Source organism: Elephantulus edwardii, unplaced genomic scaffold (assembly GCF_000299155.1).
Source record: "Elephantulus edwardii isolate Elephantulus edwardi_28Jun2011 unplaced genomic scaffold, EleEdw1.0 scaffold00121, whole genome shotgun sequence".
NCBI lineage: Eukaryota > Metazoa > Chordata > Mammalia > Macroscelidea > Macroscelididae > Elephantulus > Elephantulus edwardii.
The window spans coordinates 3,712,636-3,735,602 of record NW_006399871.1 but is presented as its reverse complement, the minus strand read 5'-3'; the positions used below and the strand labels follow the sequence as shown (position 1 = coordinate 3,735,602).

At 57.4% G+C, this 22,967-nt stretch overlaps 1 protein-coding gene across 1 annotated transcript in view; it reads left to right on the top strand.

The window, feature by feature from the left end:
- Positions 1–1,688: 1,688 nt before the first annotated feature.
- The window catches only part of NBEAL2 (neurobeachin-like 2), a 29,324-nt gene continuing 8,045 nt past the window's right edge, over positions 1,689–22,967 (top strand). The window contains 29 exon segments of the mRNA XM_006893036.1: positions 1,689–1,751; positions 9,606–9,694; positions 9,780–9,908; positions 10,016–10,097; positions 10,191–10,315; positions 10,531–10,613; positions 12,371–12,456; positions 12,553–12,835; positions 12,996–13,102; positions 13,667–13,747; positions 15,078–15,161; positions 15,557–15,655; positions 16,303–16,898; positions 16,977–17,109; positions 17,201–17,320; positions 17,526–17,847; positions 18,060–18,142; positions 18,236–18,328; positions 18,523–18,697; positions 18,844–18,977; positions 19,370–19,529; positions 19,693–19,795; positions 19,939–20,092; positions 20,210–20,368; positions 20,547–20,706; positions 20,875–20,960; positions 21,078–21,590; positions 22,411–22,589; positions 22,688–22,847. Coding sequence (XP_006893098.1) covers positions 1,701–1,751; positions 9,606–9,694; positions 9,780–9,908; positions 10,016–10,097; positions 10,191–10,315; positions 10,531–10,613; positions 12,371–12,456; positions 12,553–12,835; positions 12,996–13,102; positions 13,667–13,747; positions 15,078–15,161; positions 15,557–15,655; positions 16,303–16,898; positions 16,977–17,109; positions 17,201–17,320; positions 17,526–17,847; positions 18,060–18,142; positions 18,236–18,328; positions 18,523–18,697; positions 18,844–18,977; positions 19,370–19,529; positions 19,693–19,795; positions 19,939–20,092; positions 20,210–20,368; positions 20,547–20,706; positions 20,875–20,960; positions 21,078–21,590; positions 22,411–22,589; positions 22,688–22,847 — 4,629 coding nt within the window. The 5' untranslated portion in view covers positions 1,689–1,700.

The window sequence follows — 22,967 nt, the reverse complement described above, 5'->3', positions numbered from 1 at the left end:
AAACAAACAAACAAACAAACAAACAAAAACAAAACAAGTGATTGCAAAGACAATAGCCTGTATCAGACGCACCTTAGTCTCCAGAGAGACACCATTGCTCTTCAGTACTTTGATAGTTGTTTATTTACAAAATTCAAATACATTGTTTTCCAGAACAGATTCTTTCCATTTCCTTCACCTCCCATCCACCCTTCAAATTGTACAACTCCACGATTACCACCCCCCCCCCGCCCCCGCACATCCTCTCTACCTCTTAACCTCCCTAACCTGGATCCATTAGGTCTCTCTTCCCCCTACTAGGGAGGGAGCCAATGTAGGGAGTCTCAGGAAGTAATCAGCTCACAGGTAGAATGAGTGGAGCAGTCCAATTTGGAGAAGCTGCTCAAGAAGCCAGAACAGATGGCAGATGGAGCCAGGCTTTGTCTTCTAAAGCCCACTAAGGTTTTGGGGATTCTAAAACAGGCAATTCCTATGACAGCCCCTTTTTAGACCCTAAGCCTTTCCCCAGCACCAACAATGGATTTGGCCCTTGCCCAACATTTAGGGCTCAGTCACTCCCTCATGGGAATTGCCTGGCACCAAGAGGGGTGATTAGTGAACAGAGAGTCCAGCTTCTGTCCCCATTCCCAGTGACTAGGTGGTTATCACTTGACTTGTCTGGGCCTCCGTTTCTCTATCTGTAAAACTGAAGAATGAACTTCCCTTCTCATAAAACAAGAAAAAAAAGGAGGTGTATCTTGGAATGCTTCCCGGAGAAGGGACCAACTGAGATTAACTAAAGCTGCCAGGTATCTGTCAGAGTGAAGGACACTACACCCCCGCCTCCTCAAGTATTTCAGGATAGTCCTGCTGTTCTCTTATCTTTACACCCCCCCCATAATAATCATCATCATCTCCAGTAATAATAATAATAATAATAATCTACAAATAATCCCAACTCACTGCCATCAAGTCTCAATCAACTCAGAGTTTATTGATCTTTCGGTGGGTATTTCAAGAGAGGCTGTAAACTGCACGAGAAATTTTCCATCTTTCTCCAGTGAACCAGCTGGTGGATTCGAACTAGCTGCCTTTGGGGGTGGCAGCGCACTAGGCCACCGGAGCTCCCTCTATACGATCAATAGTACCCCCTGAATTTGGTAATTTTCCCTATAAAGAGCTTAGAACCTGGCACGGGGTGTGTTACATCGTGGTTGTTGCTAGCCTGTGGGTTGAAGGGAGGAAGCCGACCCTTCCCTCCCACCTCGAGTGAATGGTGCGCAAGGCTGATCCAGGTTCCATGCAAATCTGGAATTCTTGCCAGGAACCTGTCCAGGGCGGTTCAGCCCGACCGCTCCACAAACACCGGTGGGGGCGTGGCCTGCGGGGAGTGGCTGGGGGGGCGCCCTCGGGCACCTCCCTGACCTCAGGCTCCTCCTCCCACCCGACTCCCCGCCCTTCACACTGTCCCGGGAGAGGCGGGGCGGCGGCGGCCACCGCGGAGCGCAGGAAGCCTGGCAGTGGCCGGCCGGGAGGAGAGGGAGGGAGGAGCAAGCTTGGTGGGGGCTTGGGCGGCGGACTTCCCCGTGTAGTACCGCGCCGCTCCGCCCCGGAGTGACGCCCTCCGCCCATGGGCCTGGCCGGGGGCAACCGGCGGGCGGCGTGGAGGAGGAGGCTGCAGCGGCAGGTGGCGGAAAGCGGAGCCAGAGCCGGGCCGGGCCATGGCCACCTCGGAGCGACTCTACGAGTTATGGCTACTGTACTACGCGCAGGTGAGCCCGCCCCGTCCCGCGTCTGCAGGATCCCCCGCGCCCCACGCGCCCCGCGCTTGCTGCACCTGCGCCCCGCGCCGCGGACACCGCCGACGTGAGCGCGCGCGCCTGGCGCGCTCCGGCTCCGCGCACACGTGTGCGTCCCTGGCCCGCCCGGTGCCTGTGACATACGCTACTAGGGGAGGACTCTCCTTAGAGTCATGCGAGAGGAAAGGGGCTTGAGGCTGGACAGATGGACGAGTTCTTCCCCTTTTACATACGGGGGAAAGTGAGGCCGGGAGAGAACGAGAGACGGTTTGTGTTAGGGGAGGAAGGAAAAGTCATAGTTTGCGTTTGGACTCCCTGTCCGGTGATCGCGACCTAGCTGGGCAGTCTTAACTGACAGATTTGAGGATAGACTGGGGGCAGGGGGTTCTACCATAGGTCTGTCTTGAGTCATCCCAACCCTCCCCACCTACGAAGGGGTGGCAATAAGGCCACCCACCATCATAACTGGGTGGACTTGAGACCTCTCCAGTAGCTGAAGAAAAGGTTTTCCCAGGGATGTTGGCTTAGAGGGGGCCAAGAGACGTTTCTGAGAGGGAAGGATGAAGACTCCTTCCCTTGGAGCACCTCTCTGTTTCAGAGGCCACTTCAGGTGGCCTTAGAAAATGAGGAGTGACTCTGATGCTCCTGTCCCCTCAGGACTAAAAACCTGATGTCCTCAGACTCTGTCTCATGCACGTTAAAATTCCCCCCCTTTCACACTCAAAGCAGGGAGGGTCCCAGGGTCATGCCCCACCTCCCAGCCTCACCAGCACCAACCTCCCTCCCTGCACCTGCCTGGCATCCTGCTCCTGGCTCAGGTGTGCCCTGGACACAATAGGCCATTGTGTGTCCCTCATTTGCTCGTCACTGGAGAGAAGTTAACGCTTAGACCGACTGGCCCTCCATCTGAAGGAGCTGACCGACTTCCTCTGGGCTGTCAGCCTGGTCTGGGGACCTAGAATCCTGGCTGTCAGGGTCACAAGCTCTCTAGCCCACTCAGAGTGTGAGTGGTCCAGGCCCATGGCGGGGGATAGTGCATAAAGTCCTCTTCACTGTCACCTGAGCGGGTTCTCTGCACCTCTGAGCTTTCTTTGCCCTCTCGGTAAACTTGGCATGGCCCTGGCCTCTGAGACAGCCTGGCTTTGCAGAAGCATAGACAGAAAAGACACCTACTCCCTTAGTCCCCTTGCATTCCCTCACCTAAGCCTCTGTTTCCATCTTCAAGAGTTGGTTCCTAAGTGAAGCTTCTGGATTTAGGGAAGAAAGACTAAATTCTTGTTGTTAACAATGAACAAAATGCTTTCCTACAGAAAGGAAAAAACGGTCCTGATAAAGAAGAAAAGGGTCTAATGGCCCTTGTGACCATGAGCAAGTCCTCGGTCCTTATTTTTTCACCTGTGACCAAGTGAAGGGAGTTAGAGCCATGTAATGAGTCTTAGGGATGGAAGTTGGTGTGTCTTCAGATGGGGCGGCAGATTGCCGGGGGAGGTGAAAGACGTCCTGATACAGTCCTCTTGGTCTGTACCTCCAGTGTGGTTGCCTCCTGCTGTTCCTTATAGCTGAGCTCTGCATCTGAACAGCCAGCCCCTTTACCTTCCTATGAGGTATTTAGTGCTGATGATGCCTGTGCTGGTCCCCCCTTCCCAGCATTCCATCTCACAGGGCATGTTTGGGGCACAGGCTGGTCGATTGTGGCCTTGAGAGTCTGGGCAGGCAGAGGACAGCCTGGGCCCCGGCAAACAAATCCAGGATGTGAGTGTAAACCCAGGAGCCGGGTGGGGCTGGGCTGCCTGAGGAGAGGAAGCTACAGCCTTCCAGCGCTGCCTTCCTGCCTGCCTGGTCCTGCTCCCGGAACACTGTCCCCACCCCCGTGGTGCTGGATTCCTGGGGAGGTGTGGCTCTGTGCAACCTTAAGCCCTAGTAGAGACCCATGGTGGGGATGGGAAGGGGCAGCATAGAGGATGTGAAGAGACCTGAATGGACCTGATACCTGACCAGGCAGCCAGAAGGCTCCTCCACACCTGGGCCCCTCCCTTCAGCTGTGAGAGTTGACATCAGCTGGTAAACCTGTTTCCCTAGTTATGGGTCTGGGAGGGTGGGGACCCTAGGGAGTACCCCCTCCCATTATTGCACTTCCTCTTCTCTCCAGGACTCCAGGTTAAACCCATCCACCTCTGCCTGCACACACATAGTCCTTGAACCCTGCTTTGCTGGGGGGGGGGCATAGAACAGGCAGGGGGACTGTGGGTGGTTACTAAGGGCAAGAGCAGAGGTCAGTTGGAATGCCCTAGACATGACTCTGTTGGACCCCTTCAGGGCCTTAGTTGGGAGACCAAGGCAAGGATATACCAAGGGCATCTTGTACCCTCATTCTCTTTGCCATGTCAACTGTTTCCTGGCAGCTGGAATTCAGCAAGTGCTCCTTGAGCATTGCTAAGTGACAGCATTGAGGAAATAGGTCCAGGGCAGTGCTCAGAGAAGAGCTTCAAAGGTAACTGAGTTTGAATTGAGCCTTGAAGGCTAAGGAAATAGGAAAAGCAAAAGCAGTAGAATAAACCAGAGATAAACTGCCAGGATGGGGGGTGAGGGGAAGAAAAGAAAAAGAGGTTGCTGAGAGAGGAGGTTTGGTCGATAGGTGGGGGCACATCGAGGGGATCTTGAATTCACCAGGGTTTTCACAGGGAGGGTATGTTGGGAGCAAGGCTTAGGAGGTGACTGGGAGAATAAGGGGACTGAGGACAGCATGGAGGTGGGACAGCATGTAAAAGTTATACAAAGTAGCATGCAAATGAGTGCCCCTTTTCAGGCTAAGTGATGGTGTTGCTTAACAGCCCCCCAATGAAGAGGGGCCTTGGAGGGTGTAGAGGGCAAAGGGCAGGGCAGGACAAGAATTCCAGTTACAGATGGGGAGCCCAGGCAAACCCTCCTACCTGTCTAGCTTTGGCATTGAAGACTCAGGATTCACGGAGCTCCGGGCAGAGCCACTGTTTCCCACTCAACCCTCAACCTCTCCCTGTCTCCTGGAAACTTTGGCCAGGCTCCCTGCTGCTGCTGGGACCTTAGCTGGGTCATGTTCCTTCCTGGACCTCAGTTTACCTTCTTGTAATGGGGATAAGGGATGTGCTGGTGGCTTAGTGGTAAGGAGTTGCACCGTCAACCCAAAGGCACAGGGCTCAAGTCCACCAGCTGTTTTGCCAGAGGAAGATGAGCAGTTTCCTCCTGTGCAATTAATTGTCTCTGAAAACGCACTGAAGGGTCGGCTATGGGCTAGTTCCAATCAGATGATACTTAACAACAATGGGGATAATGAAGGTGAGCTAGCTTCCTGAGTTGCCCCTCAGAAGGGCACCTTGGGGTTTCTGCTTCCTTGTCTTCACTACCAAGGTAGCTGAAGGGCGAGGGTTGCAGTGATGGGGATGTGAGCATAGAGACCAGCACTGGGGGAGGGATGGGTAATCCTGGAGTTGTTATGGCAACTGGGGAGCTGATGGGGAAGTGTAGGGTACCCATGGAAACAGGTTGGTTACTATGGGGACTCTGGAAGGAAATCCTGGTTTGCATAGTGATATGACAAGCGAAGCCTTAAATCCTGGAGATTATTACAGAGACAAGGAGGTCCAGCCCTTTCAAAACCCTTTCACCTGAGAGATTGCCCAGCCATCTGGGCATGCCTACCACTGTCCTCAGTTGTCCCTGCCCTTAGCAAAATTCCCATCTTCCTGACTCATCCTGTAGCTGGAATTCCTTCAAGTCTGAACTTCCAAGATAGGCAAAAGCTACCTTGGACTCGGCATTGACCTCCTCCTCCTGATGCTGGGTAGGGACGCCAGGCTTTCTGAAACAAACCGCTCAACCTCACCATCTGTCTCATCTGTTTGCCTCTTCTCAGAGACAGGGATCTCTCTACCACTAGGGAGGCCCGACTGGGAGGAGTCACTCCTCATTGATCTGTATCTATTCCCCTTATCTCCAGCCACAATATTCCACTAACCCTGCCTCGAACAGCCAGCTGGGGAGTGGCCCAGGACCCCTCTCCTCTGCCTGTGAGGCAAGATCTGCTACTCACCTGTTATTTTAGGGAGGAGAATGCCAGGGGCTTGGGAAGGGGAGAACACCTGGATTTGAGAGTAGAAGGCCCTCTCACCTTATCCTGATTAGATACTAGGTGGTGATAACGCAACTTATACCCATTAAGCAAAAAAGGGATGGTTTTGAAGTGATAATCTAGGCTGAAAGAGGCCAAGAAAGAAATGCTCTGGAGTGTGCTAGGACTGGGTCTGGACTCCAGAACAGCTGATGACCCTCAATCTTGAGGTTCTCTGGGCACCATATGGGTGGGACTTGGAAAGCATACCAGTCACTGATGGGAGTATTTGGACAGATCCCATCTGGAGAGTAAAACCCATGCAGGCTTGTGGGGATGTGGAGGGATTGCATGCCTTGGTCTGTGGCATGCCAAGGCTGGAGCTGCAGTGGGGTCACCCATGAAGGGCTTTGCATGATGGAGAAGGCTGTGACCTTGCTTTCCAGACAGGAGTTAATGGTAGGGTGGGTGAGTAGATGGGCCGAGATGGAGACAGATGTCTCCTGGAAACACTGCGCTGTTTAAGACTTTCCCCACATCGCCCTGTTGAGAACCAACCGTAAGTGAGATGGCAGTGGGGTAGGGGTGGATATGGAGTTTGAAGTGAGGCAGGCTAGGGCTGGTGTCAAGATAGGCATGGTCTGGGGACAGCATAGATAGTTGGCATCCCGGTAGTATGTATTCCGGAACACCTTCAATCCTCTGGGGAAGTGGCAATTCCATGTCAGAGACTGTAAAGACTTAACCTGCCCTTAGGAGCCCCCCTTCTCCCCTGAGTTCCCCCAGAGCTGGTTGGATATGGCTGTGGTGTTGTTACAGGGGTGACCAGGAAACTCTCCCTTCCAAGGACATTGACACCCAATGCTCAACCCCACAATCCCCTCCCTACCCCTGGGCCTTGACAGCACTTATGGACCCAAGAGGAGGATATGGCTCCTGGCCTGCCCTCAGGACGACCAGGGTGTGGTGGGACCTAGCCTAGGGAGGTTGGGCCTTGAGTTGGACCTACCCTGCCAGTGACAAGGAGGGAGGGTCAGGGAAGGAGGAGCCAGCCAGAACAGCAAGCGGCGTGGGGAGCCCGAGCACCACAGTCACCCCTTTTGGGCTCCCGACACCGCACATAATCCTTTCACCATGCTCAAGACCCCCTGCCCTGCTTTGCCTCCCGGCCCCAGCGCCTGCAGGGGCTCCTGTCCTCCTCACCACTGCAGCCTGAAGTCACTGAGTCCAAGTCAAAGCTGGGCTGAGGCATCCCAGGGAGAAGAGGTGAGACCCACAGAGGTAGGAGGGCCAGCTGCCCTCATCCCTTATCTGGTGTGGGCTTGCAGACCCCTAAAGCCCCCTCCAAAGCCCAGGGCATCTGTCTTGATTACCTTGAGCCTCGCCCAGCCCAAACCTGCAGGAAGTATGCAGGACTGGACGGGCGGGGGGTGTGGCTCTGGGCAGGGGAAGTGGGAGGGGGCAGAGTCTGAGGGATCCGCCCCGGTCTGGGAAGACCGGCCTGTAAGCAGTGTAGAATGGGAAGTTGCTGCTGAAAGCTCAAACCAGGGAAGGCAGGGGATAGAGTGGGCAGAAGCCTGGACAGATGGACTTGAGTCAGAGGGGATGGATGGACTTGGGGGGCAGGCGGCCTAAAAAAAAAAAATACCGCAATCAACACCCAGGACTTTATAGGGTGGAGGACAACATGATCCTATTGGAGCTTTCAGATGCTCTGGTTGAAGCTGCAGCAGGCAAAGATCATCCCCCCTGTGGATGAGATATAATGAGATGTAACTTGAGTGGGTGTGGTTTTGGTGGAAAAGAGGGGAGAATGGTGTAGAAGAGAGGGAGAGAGACTAAACTGTTGGGTCACTGAGTCAGGGGCCAGGTTCCATGGTCCGCTTGGACCAGGTAATCAGCAACGATGCGTGATCCTATCCAGACACGAATAATCTGTTCTTAGCAGTCTCGAAGGCGTAGCTGAAGCCATGACTGCACAGGAGGACACTGTTTCCCCATCTGGGGTGACAGGAGTGCAGCAGTAATGGCCCAGGAGCCCTGGCCAGCTCTGGCTTTGCAAGGTTTGAGCCTTTGGTTTTCCTTGCTGGTTAGTGAGTAGGGCAGGTATGGACAAGTGAGCACAAAGGCTGGTCGTGGTGGAAGGCGGAGAGGTCAGCACGGTTGGCAGACATCCCAGTGAAATGGGCTGGCACGTTGGTGGCACAAGTTACTCCCTCGGTTGCCTGGGTCTCAGATTTTGGCTAAAATGCACGTGGAAAGGACCCAGCCATGAGGTGGAGGGTCTCTCCTTCGCGGCTCATTTAGGTCTGGCCTTGTGGCCAGCAGGCAAAACTTAGCCATTCACCCAAAGGCAGTTCTGGTGACCTGTGAGCATGTGCGTTCAGGGCACCTTCCCCATGGCCGCTGACTGAGATGTGTTTCTTGCCTCTTCACCTCCACCTCTGGCCCTGGGAAAGAAAGTTGGCCTCTGGGTGGGGCCTCCAACACGGGTGTATGCCGGGAGGGTGTAAGGAGTTCATGTCCAAGGCCCCCAGCCACCCTGTGCCCTGGGGAAGAGAGTGAGAAGCAGGGACTACTTAAGGGCCAAACTAAGACCGACTCAGTGGTGTGTATGTACCCCAGAGCAGAGACAGACTGACAGGGTTAGCAGCGCAACACCCTGTGGACACCCTATGGACTAGGCCACCAGAGCGCCTAGAGGTGACTCCAGGTCAGCAAGGTGCAGGTGCCTGAGTTAGGACTAGATGGCCCAACTAGATAGGCCCCGCCCCTGACCCATAGGCGCTGCCCTCAGCCAGACCGATTGGTCTCTTGCCTGCAAATCCCACCTCTCTGGGCTGTAGCACCGCCCCCTTTCATTCAGGCCCCGCCCCCACGTGGCTTCCCACAGCCTCCCTTGCTGCGCTCTGGGTGCCTCGGCTGCCCCCCCACATCCCTGCGGTCTGCCGGGAGGAAGCGGCCTCCCTCCCCCACCGTGACTCTGCGCTTCCTGCCTGGGCCCGGGGCGGGAGGGGACATTTCCCGTTCGCACCAAAGTTTCCTTGGCGGCGCCCAGACTGGGGCCCAGCCACTGCCCCTCTTGGTGCCCATGGAACCAGCTCTGTGGCCTGGGGTCCAGGTAACCAGTGAGGGTGGGCGGAGGTTCCTAGAGTGTGGGCAGGATGTTCTGCCACGATGCCAGGCAGGTGTGTGTGTATATGCTTGTGTGTGCATCACTATATACGCGTGCATTGAGGTTTGTGCGTACACAAGTCTAAGAGTCCAGTGGTGCGCATGCGTCTTGGGATGTGCAATCAAGGAAGGCTTCGTGGAGACGGCAGCAGCTACTGAGCTGGGGAGAAGGTGCAGGCCTGAGCCCAAGCCTTAGTGTAGGGGCGGCTTTTGTATGAGAGAAGTAATTCAGCCCCAGCTTCAGTGTGAACCACAGCCACACAGCAGGTCGGGACACTCTCCAGCACCTCCCCTGCCCATTTCGGGCCTCCCTGGGACCCTCAGGCTTAGAGAGGTGGGTGTGGAGACTGAAAGGAACAGATGGAGGACCTGGAAGGAATGATCATTATGCCCTGAAATCCTCTCATGTTGACCTTCCAAGTTCCTATCCTCATTCCTCCCCTCTCCATTCCTTACTCTTTGGCCCCAGTACCCCAATCCTTATCGATCCTGTTTCCTTATCCATCCATCCTCTGCCCCCTGCACCCCTCTACTGCTCATCACTGTTCTCCTGACTCCTTTGCCTGTAGAAGGACCTGGCCTACCTGCAGCAGTGGCTGAAGGCCTTTGTGGGGACCTTCGACAAGACCATCTCACTGTCTTCCCTGGAACCTCGCAGGTGAGGCGGGAGCAGCTGCATGGGGGCCAGGACCTGGGTCGGAGCGCCTGGGGGGTTCAGGCCTCTCTGACCCCACTCTCTGCAGGCTGGAGGAGACAGGCGCTGAGGTGCCGCTGCTGCCGCTGGATGCTCTGCACGTGCTGGCCAAGCAGCTGGACCATGAGGACCTGGAGCAGGCCCTGCTGTTGCTCAAGCTCTTCATCATCCTCTGCAGGTGAGCCCCTGCTTTCTCCTTCAGGAGAGTCGTGTGGAACCAGAGGCCTGAGGGCAAGGAGGGATACAGCGCATCACTGTGACTTCTCCTACCATTTGTTCTCCCAGGAACCTAGAGAACGTTGAAGCGGGCTGGGGCCTGGTGCTGGTGCCCCGGGTGCAGGTGCTGCTGACCAGCTTGGTGGCCGAGGTGAGGGGGCTCCACCTTGGAATGCGGAGGCTAGGTGGTAGCCACAGCCAGGCTAACTCGCCCCTCCATTCTCTCTCCCACCACTGAATATAGCTGAGAGGACCAGCATCCCCACAGGAGGGCCATGGACCCCATCTGGAGTGTGTGGCCTTACATGCTCTGCTCCTCTGTGAGGGACTTTTTGATCCTTACCAGACCTGGCGACGCCAGCACAGTGGGTAAGACTCAGCCCACTGACCTGGGACACCCCTTACCCTAGGAAGGTGGGCAGAGCATGGCTGTGGGGCGGGGGGGGGGAGGGCAAAGGCAAAGGTGTGGCAATGAGCTGAGCTTGGGTGCTGGCCTGGGAAGGGAGCGGACCATGGAGGGGTGAGCCCAGGCTGGTGGGTATCAGTGCCGGCCTCACCCTCCTCCTGCCCACCCCGACTCACAGGGAAGTCATCAGCTCCAAGGAGAAGAGCAAGTACAAGTTCCCTCCTGCTGTTCTCACCCCTGAATTCAGCGCCTTCTTCCAAGGTCAGGCCCCTCCCCTGGTCCCAGAGCCCATCTCTACCTTTAGTTCCCCAACCCCAAACCTGGAGGGCAGGACCAGAGCGATGGGGCCTGCACCGGGCTGAGAGGGCCACAGGGCTTGGAGAGAGCTTCTAAAGACTAAGTTCAGGTGCAGAAAGCAGGTATTAGGGGCATGCCTGGGCAAAATGGATACTTTCTTCATCTGGAATGTGGACCAACAAGGAGAGGGGGGCATCTTCCTTGTCTCAGTCCCTCATCCTTTTCCCCTCTTTTTCCTGGACTGTCTTAAAATTTCTTATTTACCTACTCTGACCTTGTAGCCTCCAGCCTGTCTCCACTCCTCAGGGCAGCATTTATAATGAAGTCTCTACCTGCTGCCCCCACATTCCCATTTGATCCCCAAGGAGCTGACCCCTAAGGACACCTCTGACCATCTTTTATTCTCTCTGGTGACCGTCTTCTCTCAAGTCCCTGGGAGCATCTCCTGTCCTGGAATTGTCACTCTGACTCCAGATACTGCGTAGTTCATGGCATGTCACAGGAATCCCAAGACATATCCCAGTCTGTTCTGTGTGCCATAGATTTGGAAGCGACCCATGGCTGGCCCTCTAGTAGGTTTTCAGAGGTAGTAAATTGCACGGAAGGAGATTTCCCATAAGACCACCACTTTCTCCCATCCAAGAAACATCTCACTCTGAGCCCACCTCTAATCCTGGTCCCCCTTTGAGCTCCTGGCCTCTATTTGCACGACAGTCTAAATCCTCTTCTTATCCTAGATTTATGGTGGCCTGTTGCCCTCAGGTTCAAATCTTTCTCCCCACAGCCTTCCTCATCCCAGTCATGTTCCCAACCTCTCATCCCTAGAAAGCAGCTGTTGTTGTTGTGTACTGTACAGTTGGAATTGACTCATAGTTGACCCTACAGCCGGTTTTCAGAGGCAGTAAATTGCACGGGAGATTGCCCATCTTTCTCCTGTAGAGCAGCTGGTGAATTTGAATCGTGTGCCTTTGGATTGCAGCCCAGCTCCTTTACTAGGCAACCAGAACAGAAAGCAACTATCTAACTAACTAACTAGCTATCTCATTTCAAATCTGTACACATATGCTTCCTTTTTCCTTCACTGGCCAACTGTGTCCTTAAGCCTCACCTCTGACACTTTGTTTCCTGGAAGGCGCCCACCCATTCCACCTGAATTCCACCAGCCCTGCTGCTAGCTGTTCTCCAACAACCCCCCTGTGACCCACAGCTGGTCTCTTCTGTTCTCCAGGTTTCAGTCTGTAGCCTGACCTCCTGTCCAGCTTTGCTAGAGCCAGGCCAGGTGGCCCTTCCCCATATGAGTCTGTGAAAGTCCCTAAAGTCCCTGGTAGGGCTGGAGGAGGGGGAGGGAGGCCATCTGTAGAGTAGACAGAGCAGGGTCCCCAGAGCAGGGTGGGGGTGCAGGTGAGACTCTAACGGACTTGTAGTGGCACAGGGAGCAGATTTGCATCTGAGAAGCTCAGCCCTGGGTCACTGTGGGAATTGGAGGACATCTGCCTTCCTCGGATTCCCCAGCGTAGCACTGTGGTGTCTTTGACACCCCACATGGCGGGACTGTGGTCCTTCACACCTCCCAGGGCAGAGCCAGGCCCCTCTCAGATTGGGCCTCCCATTCCTGCTACTTGTCTCACCCTCCCAGCTCACCCAGGGCACCCACTTCTTGTGAAGCCCCCTGGGCCTCACCATCTTGGTGATAGTATCCTGCTTCACCCTCTCCCATCCAGAGAGCCTTCAGGATGCAGATCGCCTACCGCCCACACTGCTGTTACGCCTTGTCCACCTCTTCGGTGCTGTTCTTGCAGGAGGGAAGGTAGTTTGGGACATGACCTCTAGGGTGGAGAGTGGGCGCTTCAGGCTCTTTGCTGGGTGAGCCTTGGGCCCACTGCCTTTCTGCCCACTCATGCAGGAGAACGGTCAGATGGCTGTAAGTGCCGGGTCTGTGCAGGGCCTGCTGGGTGTGGTCCGGGCGTGCGGCCGTGGGCCCACCCAGGACCCCCGTCTGGTGCCACTGGCGTTGGAGGCACTGGTGGGTGCTGTCCACGTCCTGCACACCAGCCGCACACCTCCTCGAGGGCCAGAGCTCCGGGCCCTCCTTGAAGGCTACTTCCGTGTCCTTAATGCTGACTGGCCGACTGGTCTGCGCCCAGGCCCTGAAGAGACGCTCATCAGCCTTCGGGTCAGCATGCTCGGTGGGTATGAGCTCCCAGGTCGTGAACAGTGGGGTTCTGGGAGGAGAAGGCCCAAGTGAAGATGGACAGGCTGGATTGGGCAGCCTGGGGAAGAAGGATTAGGACAGCCCAGGAATGCTAGCAGGGGCATTGGACAACTTGACCTTTGACCTCTCCACAGATGCCATCCCTGTGATGCTGACATGTGAGGACCGGCCAGTGCTGCAAGCCACCTTTCTCAGCAACAATTGCTTCGAACACCTCACTCGCCTCATCCAGAACAGCAGGGTGGGTGGGGCCCAGGCTGGGGATGGAGGGGGCCATACCTGAGTCAGAGGCAGGGGGCCCACACCTGGGTACAGAGCGAGGTACACACGGACTGAGCCCAGCTGGGGCTTCCTGGCAGGTGGAATGACACGGAGTCCAGTGGGTGGGCTGGGGCATACATGAGGGCCTGGCCTCAGTGTTTCTGCAGGGGCTGGGCCTGGGTTCAGGACAGCTCTTTGTGCCTTAAGGGATAAGATACTGTGTAAGGCAGAAACTGGCCTAACCCTGTTCCCTTTCCCTGTCCTAAGTACAGGGACACAAGGAGGACCCAGCTGCTTTGGATGTAATGCCCCCTCCTGCCCACTTATTTACCTCCTGACTCCACCCATCTAAACTGGCCTGGGTGACTCACTGACCTTCCCTACTCTTACAGTGCCAATTAGGGGCACATGGCTGGAGCTCAGGGTTCACACTTCCATCTAGGGCAGACTGCTGGCAGCTGCCCTGAGTCCTGTTCTAACCCCACTCCCCCATCTTTCCTCCTCTTCTCTCCCCTCTGTCCCCTCTGCCCCATGCCCCCCACAGCTGTATGTGCGGGCCCGGGTGCCCCCTGAGGGGGACAGTGACCTGGCTACCCGGTTACTGACCGAGCCTGATGTCCAGAAGGTACCACCCTGGGGCTGGCCAGCTCAGGCACCCGCCTCCCTGGGGCACTCACCCCTTGCAGCACTCTGCTGAGCATTTCTTGTACCCCAGCGGGGGAATGAGCAGGTGTGGGTGAGGCCTGACATGGCCTCGCAATGGAGGTGCGTGCCCCGTGCCATCTCAGTCCCCTTCCGCGTTCCCAGCCTAGGGAACAGGGCAGGAGGAGAGGCCTGTGCCCTTGCCTGGTGCTACTGTTATGATCTGGGATCTGGCTGTGCCAGATTGGCAGGAACCTTCGAAACTTTTAACCACCCACCTCCACTCCTCAAACGGGAAAACTGAATCCCAAAGCTATAGGAACTGGGCTGCTGTCTCCCACAGGGCAGGGGGTCTTTCGGTGGCCCCTGGCCCCTGCCTTAAGCACATTTCTGAGTCCCTGCCCCCTGCTGCACGGAGCCCACAGAAGGCTGCAGGACAGCAGTGTAGAGGCCCCAGCTCTGTGGTGGCTTAACTCGCGGACCCTGACTTCCAGCGCCCTGACCTGACCTTGTCTCCATGATAATGCCACACGTCCACTGCACTTGATGTATTCTGAGAGCCTGCATGTGTCTTTGGTTGTGTCCAAACAGGCTGTGTAGTGGCAACACCTCTTTGCCCTAATTTAGGATGAGGAAATGGGACTGGAGAGAGGAAGATTACCGAGGTCACTGGGGAGTTAGGCAAAGGATCCATGGGACTGGAGCAAGGTCCAATACTTGATGGCAGACTCGTCCCTCAGGGCATGGCAGGGCTGGTGAACAGGGTGCCCTGCTTATGGGGTTCAGCCTGGGTGAGCCTCCGTGTCCTCATCTGGATATAGAAGGCAAGGGGAAGAGTAGGACTCAAAGGTTTCGAAGGTTCTTCTGGTTGTGATTCCCTGTGATTGATTGTCGCTCCGTTCCCCAGCCCTCGTCAATCATGGGTGATGGGCACTTGGCCTGCCTGCACGCGTGTGTCTAACCTGGGAGTGGGGCAGGGGCTGGGGTCTCCAACCCCCAGAAAATGGCGGTGTGGGCGAGTGCAGCAATGAGTGTTCTCCGTCAGTCTTGAGACCCTTCCCCAGCCTTGGGGTTTTCTTTCCCCCTGGCCTCCTCTTCAGAGTGGGCCTTGCAGAACTGCCCAGTGAGGACCCAGCAGTTGGGGCGAAGAACAGAGCAGAGCCTGGTACCCATACAGGGCTGCTGATCCCCCCTGCACTCCGCTGCCTCCCTGGGCCATGCATTCCTGGCCCTGTACCCCCGTTTTCTGATGGTTGCTGCCAGCTGCAACAGCCTGGCTCCAGTTTTTCCTCACGGTCCCTCTCTACCCCCAGGTACTAGACCAGGACACAGATGCCATCGCAGTCCATGTCGTCCAGGTGCTGACTTGCATCATGAGCGGGTCCCCCTCAGCCAAGGTGAGGACCGCTGCATGCTGGCTGCAATAGGGGGTGAATGGAAGTGGAGGTGATCTCAGGTCCCTTGACTGGCTGATGGGGACCCCTCTGTCCCCTGCCCCCCTGCAGTAGAGCAGGTGACTGTCCTCCTGTCCTCTAGGGGGCAGTCACTGAGTGGGTGTGCTTATTGGTCAGTCCTAGTAGCTATAAAGTCTGGTTCAGAGCTGGGTGATGGAAGGACGCCTGAGGGCTGACCGTTGTTCGTGGCCTTTTGAAGTGGCTCTCATCAGCCTCTGAGACTCAGAGCCAAAACAGGGGACCCCAAAAGACAGTGCCCCTCCAGCAGTTCCAGGTGGTGTGAGTTTACTGTGAGGCTCACATGACTGCTGCCCACTCTTCCCCACCCACCGTGCCAGGAGGTGTTTAAGGAGCGCATCGGCTACCTGCACCTGCAGGAGGTTCTGCAGAGCCACGGCCCTCCCACCCATCGACTACTGCAAGAGCTGCTCAACATGGTGAGGGCAGGGGTCCGGGGTGGCTGGTCGGGCTGCAGTAGGATCAGGGCCCCCACGGCAGGGTCCCCTCCTTAGAGGGCCGTGAGAGTGGTCAGTACAGTGTGAGTCCTGTGACTTGACCACGTGTCATCCTCACTGAGATGAGGATTCTGGAGTTTCCTGGAGCCCTGGAAGCCGCTGAGTGTTTCCAAGCCTGGGGTTAGGGCAGTCTCGTGGCCTCAGAGGCCAGCAGGGTTGTGTTGTTTTTTTTTTGTTGTTGTTATTTTTATTATTATTTTTTGTGTGTGTACCGTCAAATCAGATCTGACTGGTACAGGAGGAGATTGTCCCTCCTTCTCCAGCAGAGCATCTGGTGGATTCGAACCACTCACCTCTGGGATTGCAGTGCAGCTTCTTACCACTAGGCCACCAGGGCTCGCCGAGGCCAGCAGTTTTGAAGGACTGTTAGAAGCGATGCTCATCAGTTATTCATGTGCTTCCCTTTCTGAGGCCCAAACACAGCTTGTGAGCTGGATGGGGTAGTGCTTTTTGCTTTCCCATACTGTAGACAGGTAAACCGAGGCAGGAAATCTGCCTCACTGTTGGCAAGGTGTCCTGTGCAGGGCCACCTTTGCCCAGGGACTGTGACATTCTCTCCCCCTTCACAGGCTGTGGAGGGCGACCACAGCACGCACCCACCACCCCCGATTCGCAACGAGCAGCCCGTGCTAGTGCTAATGCGGTGGCTGCCAATGCTGCCCACGGCCGAGCTGCGTTTCTTCCTGGCACAGCGCCTTTGGTGGCTCTGCGACAGCTGCCCGGCCAGCCGTGCCACCTGCGTGCAGGCGGGCCTGGTGGACTGCCTGCTGGAGACCCTCAGCACCGGCCGCGCCTTGGGGGCCCGCTGCCGGGAGCAGCTGCTGGCGTTGCTGCAAGCGCTGGGCAGTGTGTCGCTGAGGCCCTTGGAGCTGCGTCGCCTGCTGCGGCCCCCACCGGGGCTGGACTCAGAGCCCGGCGGAGCAGAGGCGGGGAACGCCTGGCACGCGGGCTTCGTCATCCGTGCACTGTCGGGCATGGCCCGGCATCAGGGTCCTGTCCGTGCCCTGCGCTACTTTGACCTCACGCCGGGCATGGCTGGAATAATGGTGCCCTCTGTGCAGCGCTGGCCTGGGCCTGGCTTCACCTTCCATGCCTGGCTTTGTCTGCACCCCACGCCCGCAGCCCTTGCCCCCTCCAGGCCACTGCAGCGGAAGCAGCTCTACAGGTGGGTGAGGGCCAGGGGCATGCATGGTGCAGGTGAGCAGGCCAGCCTGCAGATTTAACCGGCTCGGCCTGTCCGCAGCTTCTTCACCAGCAGCGGCTCGGGGTTTGAGGCCTTCTTCACGGCCACTGGGACCCTGGTGGTGGCCGTGTGCACCCGGAAGGAGTACCTGACCATAAGCTTGCCTGAAGTGTCCTTCGCCGACTCCGCCTGGGTGAGCCCCCCTTCTGTTCAGGAGGTGCATGAGGGGTGGAGGGCGGTGTCAACCCCCCAGGCACGGTCTGATGCCATGGCCTCTGTTCTAGCACTGTGTGGCCATTGTCCACATGCCCGGGCGTCGGCCCTTTAGCCAGAACCTGGTCCACGTCTACAAGGATGGTCATCTGGTCCAGACAGCCCCCCTTCGCTGCCCCTCCCTCAATGAGGTACGCCAAGCCGGGTTTAAGAGCCTTGGAATTGGTGGGGAGGCTTGGATTAAGGTGTGGACTGGAGGTCTCATGTAGCACCCCCACAATCCTCAGACTTTAGACTTGGGGTCTATGCAGCTAGGGCTTCCTGGGAGGGACCAAGAGCAAGTGGAGCCCCAGGCTCTGCAGTGACCTAACCTCTCCCCTACTTCTGGCTCTGCAGCCCTTTTCCTCCTGCTGCATTGGCTCTGCCGGGCACCGTACCACGACCACCACCACAGGGCTCCCTGAGCCACTGGGCCCCACCGCCTTGGCGCACGTGCACCCCTCGCTCACTCGCTCCCAGTCAGTCCCAGCCTCCACGGGACTGGCCTGGGGGTCCGGATTGGTGGCCCCGCCGCAGGAGGGCAGCATCAGCTCCACGCTCGCGGGCACACAGGACACACGCTGGGGCAGCCCCACGTCTCTGGAGGGCGAGCTGGGGGCCGTGGCTATCTTCCATGAAGCCCTACAGGCGGCACCCCTGCGGGCCCTGTGCACTCTGGGTATGCAGCATCCCCCACCTTGTTGCCTATCCCTTACCCACTATCACCAGATCGAGGAGATTCAGACTTGAAGGCGGGGTCGAGTCAAACCCTAGGGATGTGGGGAGAGGAGAGATCTCTGGAGGTTCATCTGCTTAGACACAGAAGAGATGGGCTCTGGTTGGGGTCTGGCCAGGGGCCCCGTCAGGTCTAATGTGCCTGCTCACCTGCAGGGCCCAATGAGATGGCACCCTTCAAACCCGAGGGTGAACTGCATGAGCTCAGCACCAAACTTCTCCTCCATTACTCACCTCAGGTACAGAGTTGTGTGCGATTCCCATACCTGTACACTCGCCGTCTGTCCCCTCCTCCCTTGCCCCTTCTGACCTGCCCACCCTCCTTCCCTCAGGCCTGTAAGAACAACATCTGCTTGGACCTGTCCCCTGGTCACGGGCTGGACGGCCGCCTGACAGGCCACAGGGTGGAAACCTGGGATGTGAAGGTACCTGTATGTGCGTGTGTGTAGAAGAGGTCATGTGTGCACAGGGCAGGTTAAGGAGCAGGGCTGTACCCTGGGAGCGTTCCCTGCATCCAGGTTCCTGGGCTGGAGGGTCTGCGAGGTGGAACAGGATCCAGGTGGAGTGTGGCACGAGCTTGACTGGGAGCTGACCCCTCAGCGCTGCCTCTTTCCTCCAGGATGTGGTGAACTGTGTGGGGGGCATGGGCGCCCTGCTGCCCTTGCTGGAGCGAGTGGCCGTGCAGCCTCAAGAAGCCGAGGCGGGCCCAGCTGAGACACACGACCTCCTGGGACCTGAGTTGACCTCTGGCCACAACACCCAGGGCCTCCTTCTCCCACTGGGCAAGTCTTCAGGTCAGTATCCTGGGCATCCAGGCTGAGAAGGGGGACCATCCAGCAGGATGGCAGGGACAGGAAGACTTGAGACTCGAGTACTTCAGGTGTCTGAGGCCACCGACAGGCCCTTATCACATACCTGTCCCCTTCCTGGTGACCTGCAGAGGAGCGGTTGGAGAGAAACGCAGTGGCTGCCTTTCTGCTGATGCTGCGGAACTTCCTGCAGGGCCACCCGGTGAACCAGGAGAGCCTGATGCAGTGCCAAGGGCCCGCCATCATTGGAGCACTCCTGCGCAAGGTGGGCTTGGTCAGGTGGCAGGAGGGCTGCCCTGTGTGACCAGAGGAGCCATGTGGGGGACCAAGAATGATGAGCCCTGTGCTCCCAGGGAGAACCTTCAGCAGACGGGCGTTCGACTAGGGCCTTGAAATGAGCATTTGTCTAGGAGGGCCTGGAGAAGGGCATTCTCAGCAGAGGGAATGGCATGGGCAGAGTCCAGCTCAGGACCAGCACAGCAGGTTACATACAGCTTGCCCATTCCAAGCCAGCAGGGACCCATCAAGGTTTTCAAACCCTGTGACCATGGGCCATTGTTGGCCCACTGACAGTATGAGGAAGGCTGGAAGCTGGGAAGCCTGGAAGACACACAGGTGGGACCCTGACATGTCACCCTCACTTTGTTTCCATCCTAGGTCCCGAGCTGGGCCATGGACATGAATGTGCTCATGTCTACCCAGCTGCTGATGGAGCAGGTGGTGGCAGAGGGTGGTGGGCCCCTCCTGTACCATCTCTACCAGCATTTGCTCTTCAATTTCCCCCTCTGGACACTCAGCGACTTTGCAGTGCGTCTCGGTGAGTGAGGGTACGTTGTAGAGGGTTACAGGGTGAGGAAGAAGAGTTCGGAGAGGTTATAACCCAGCCCCACGACATCTGAGGTCCCGTGGCCCAGCTCTGGGTTCCTAAATACATGCCAAGCCAGGCCGCAGGTTTGAACCCTTTGCTCACACTCCCTCAGGTCATATCCAGTACATGTCTGGCGTAGTCCGTGAGCACAGACAGAAGCTGCGGAAGAAGTATGGGGTTCAGTTCATTCTGGATGCCCTGCGTACCCACTACAGGTGAGAGTGGTGGGGCAGATGGGTCATGGAGGGCTAACACAGTAGCCGCTGACCTTGGAAACGGGGTTGTCCCCTCCCCAGTTCACCTGTCCACCCTCCCTAATTCTCTCCTGTCTGCACCGGTTACTCTCCTTTGCCTCCAGCCCACAGCAGGAGCGCCCCCTTGTGGCCGATGATGTGCACATGGTGCAGACCTCACTTCGGGGCCTGGCACGGGAGTTCCTGGTGAGAAGCTTCTCCACCGATGACATGCAGGTGGTTCTGAGCTTCCTGGCCGCCTGCGGTGATGATGGCCAGGTAGGCTGAAAGTTTTGCAAGAGAGAGTGAGGATGATTGCCTGGAGAGGGCCAGGGCACAGCATGGGTTGAGACCGCATACTGGGGCCCAGCTCAGCTTAAGTCTTGGCATCTGCAGGTGGTAGGCATGCTGGACTTGCTGCTGGCACTGCTGCAGAGCTCACCAGCACAGGAGCTGCTGCCAGCCTTCCTTCTGGAGCCCGGGAATCTCGAGGTGCTGCTGGCCCTCCTAGTGCGGCCCAAGTCACTGCCCCAGCTGCCCGACCGAGTCTTCAAGGTACACACCACCCACGCCTGACTCTGACATACCGGTTCTTGGGGTGGTGGTACGGCTCCACAGGTGTGATGCTATAGATATAGCTGCTTTCTCAGGGCCCCTGTGCAGCCACACACCTCTGTGGTGGCTTCCCCCTCCTACAATGACACTCCCACCCTCCCCAACGCCACCCACACAGATCCTGCGCAGGCTGCAGCAGAATGAACGCTTGCCGGAGCGGAGCCGTCAGCGCCTCCGGCTGCGGGAGTGTGGTCTCCAGGGCCTCGTCGCCTGCCTGTCCGAGGGGACAGTGTCCCCACAGCTCTGCCAGGGCCTCTACAGGCTGTGCCTGGAGACAGGTACAATCAGATTGGGGCCATGAGGCAGGCTGGATGAGAGGTGCCAGGCATGCAGGAAACCGGGCAGATGGGAATAGTGAAGGTGGTGGTTGAGGGGTCAGGGCTGAGCCAACAGGGATTCCCTTTAGCGGAGTTGGTCCCTGAAGCCCTCCTCTCCTGTCCCCCCAGATTGCCTGAACCTCCCAGATCTGATGGCTGTGATGCAGCTGTCCCTCCAGGCTGACCTCAGTGTCCGCCTGGACATTTGTCGCCAGGTAAGGTGAAAGCTTGGAGGAGTGGTGGACAGCTTCGACTTGCAGGAATTGTTTTGTCTGCTCATGTTGCGGGATCCGTGGTCAGACAGTCATGTGAGGCCCTCTCTGACCCCACAGCTCTTCTACCTCATCTACGAACAGCCAGACATAGTGCGGTTGCTGGCCCGCCAGACCGGCTGGCAGGATGTGCTGACCCGGCTCTACGTCCTTGAGGCCACCACAGCCGGTGCTCCCTCACCCTTCCCCTCAGAGCCACCTACCTCCCCGGAGCCAGCTCTGCATCAGCCACCCACTGAGTCACACACCGAGCCTTCTGATGTCTTCCTGCCCTCAGAGGGCCCCTGCTCGGATGCAGATGCCTTCTACCAGGCCCTCTCCCCATTCAGCACACACTTCGACCTGAGCCTGGAGCGGACCAGTGTGAGCTCTGGCAACACTGCCGGGGGCAGCAGCAATGGGACTCTGACTCCTGCCAGCCAGCCTGGCACACCCTCTCCACTGGACGGACCCCGGCCCTTCCTGGCTGCCCACGGCCACCATAGCTCCAGCCTTTCCAATGTGCTGGAGGATGGCAGCCTCCCAGAGCCCACCTTGAGTGGGGATGACACTTCGAACACCAGCAATCCTCAGGTGAGGCGGTGCTACCCCTTGCTACCTGACACCCAGGGCCGCAGACCTCTGCGACATGGGGCTGGCAGTGTAGCCTCTCCAGGGTTGGAGCCTTGTCTACACCAGAGCTGCAGCCCAGCGCTGTTCCCTGTCACTCTCACCTGAAGTGTGTTCCCAGGTGGGGTTCCAGGAGAGAAGGGTCATGCCAAACCAGTATAGGGGTGCCAGCCAGGCTTCCTGCAGACCCCAAGACAAGCTGTAGGGCAGAGACCACACAGAACCAGAAAGAAGCAGAGCAAGGTCCTGGCTTGGCCCCTGGGCCTGCGGACAGCCTGATTCTGTGGTGCTCTTGCAGAGAATCAAGACTATTCATAGTGTGAGGACTGTGAGGCAGTTTTGTGAACTACCTCATCTCTTGAGAGTCCAGTCTCCTTTCACCTTAGACAGTAGGTGAGAGCCCTACCATGTCCTTCTAGCCCTTCAGCACCGGGCTGGCTTTTGGCTGGTTGCTTTTCCTTGTGCTGCGTCTACTAAAGAGAGGCTGGGGGAGCTCTGGTGGCCTGGGGAGCTCTGGTGGCCTAGTGGCAAGAAGCTACAACTACAATCTCAGAGGTGCGCGGTTCGAATCTACCAGATGCTCTGCCGGGGAAGGAGGGGCAATCTCCTCCTGTACCAGTCAGATCTGATTTGACAGTACACGCACACAAAAAATAAAAAAAAAATAAAAAAAATTTAAAAATAAAGAGGCTGAAGGTGCCAAGGGGGGCGGGGATGGTGGTGGGAACAGCTGGAGGTCCTCCTTCCCCAGCCCTTGGTTCACACCCTTGACCTGTTCCCACAGCAAACGTCCGAGGAGGAGTTGTGCAACTTGCTCACCAACGTGCTCTTCTCAGTGACGTGGCGAGGTGTGGAAGGCAGTGACGAGGCTGCCTGGCGGGAGCGGGGCCAGGTCTTCTCGGTGCTTACCCAGCTGGGGGCCTCGGCCACACTTGTGCGCCCACCAGACTGCATCAAGCGCAGGTAGGAGGGCAGTTCTGGAGGTCAAGGGGCCCAGGGAAGCCTGAGGGCGAGGAAGGCAGTCAGGTAAGTGCGTGAGTCTCTTGCCTCCCTGCGTGCAGCCTCCTGGAGATGATGCTGGAGTCAGCTCTGACAGACATCAAGGCAGCCTCGCAGGGTGTGCTGGCCAACCTCACCCAGCAGGTGCTTTGGCTGCTGCGGCTGCTGCAGGACTTCCTGTGTGCAGAGGGCCATGGAAACCAGGAGCTGTGGAGTGAGAAGGTAGGTGGCTGGGTCTTCCGGATGTTAGCCACACAGCACCCGTGTTCCCAAGCACCTGCAGGTGTCAGGTGGGAAGGTGAATGAGTGTACCCCTATAGTGCTCTACTGAGGTGGATGCCA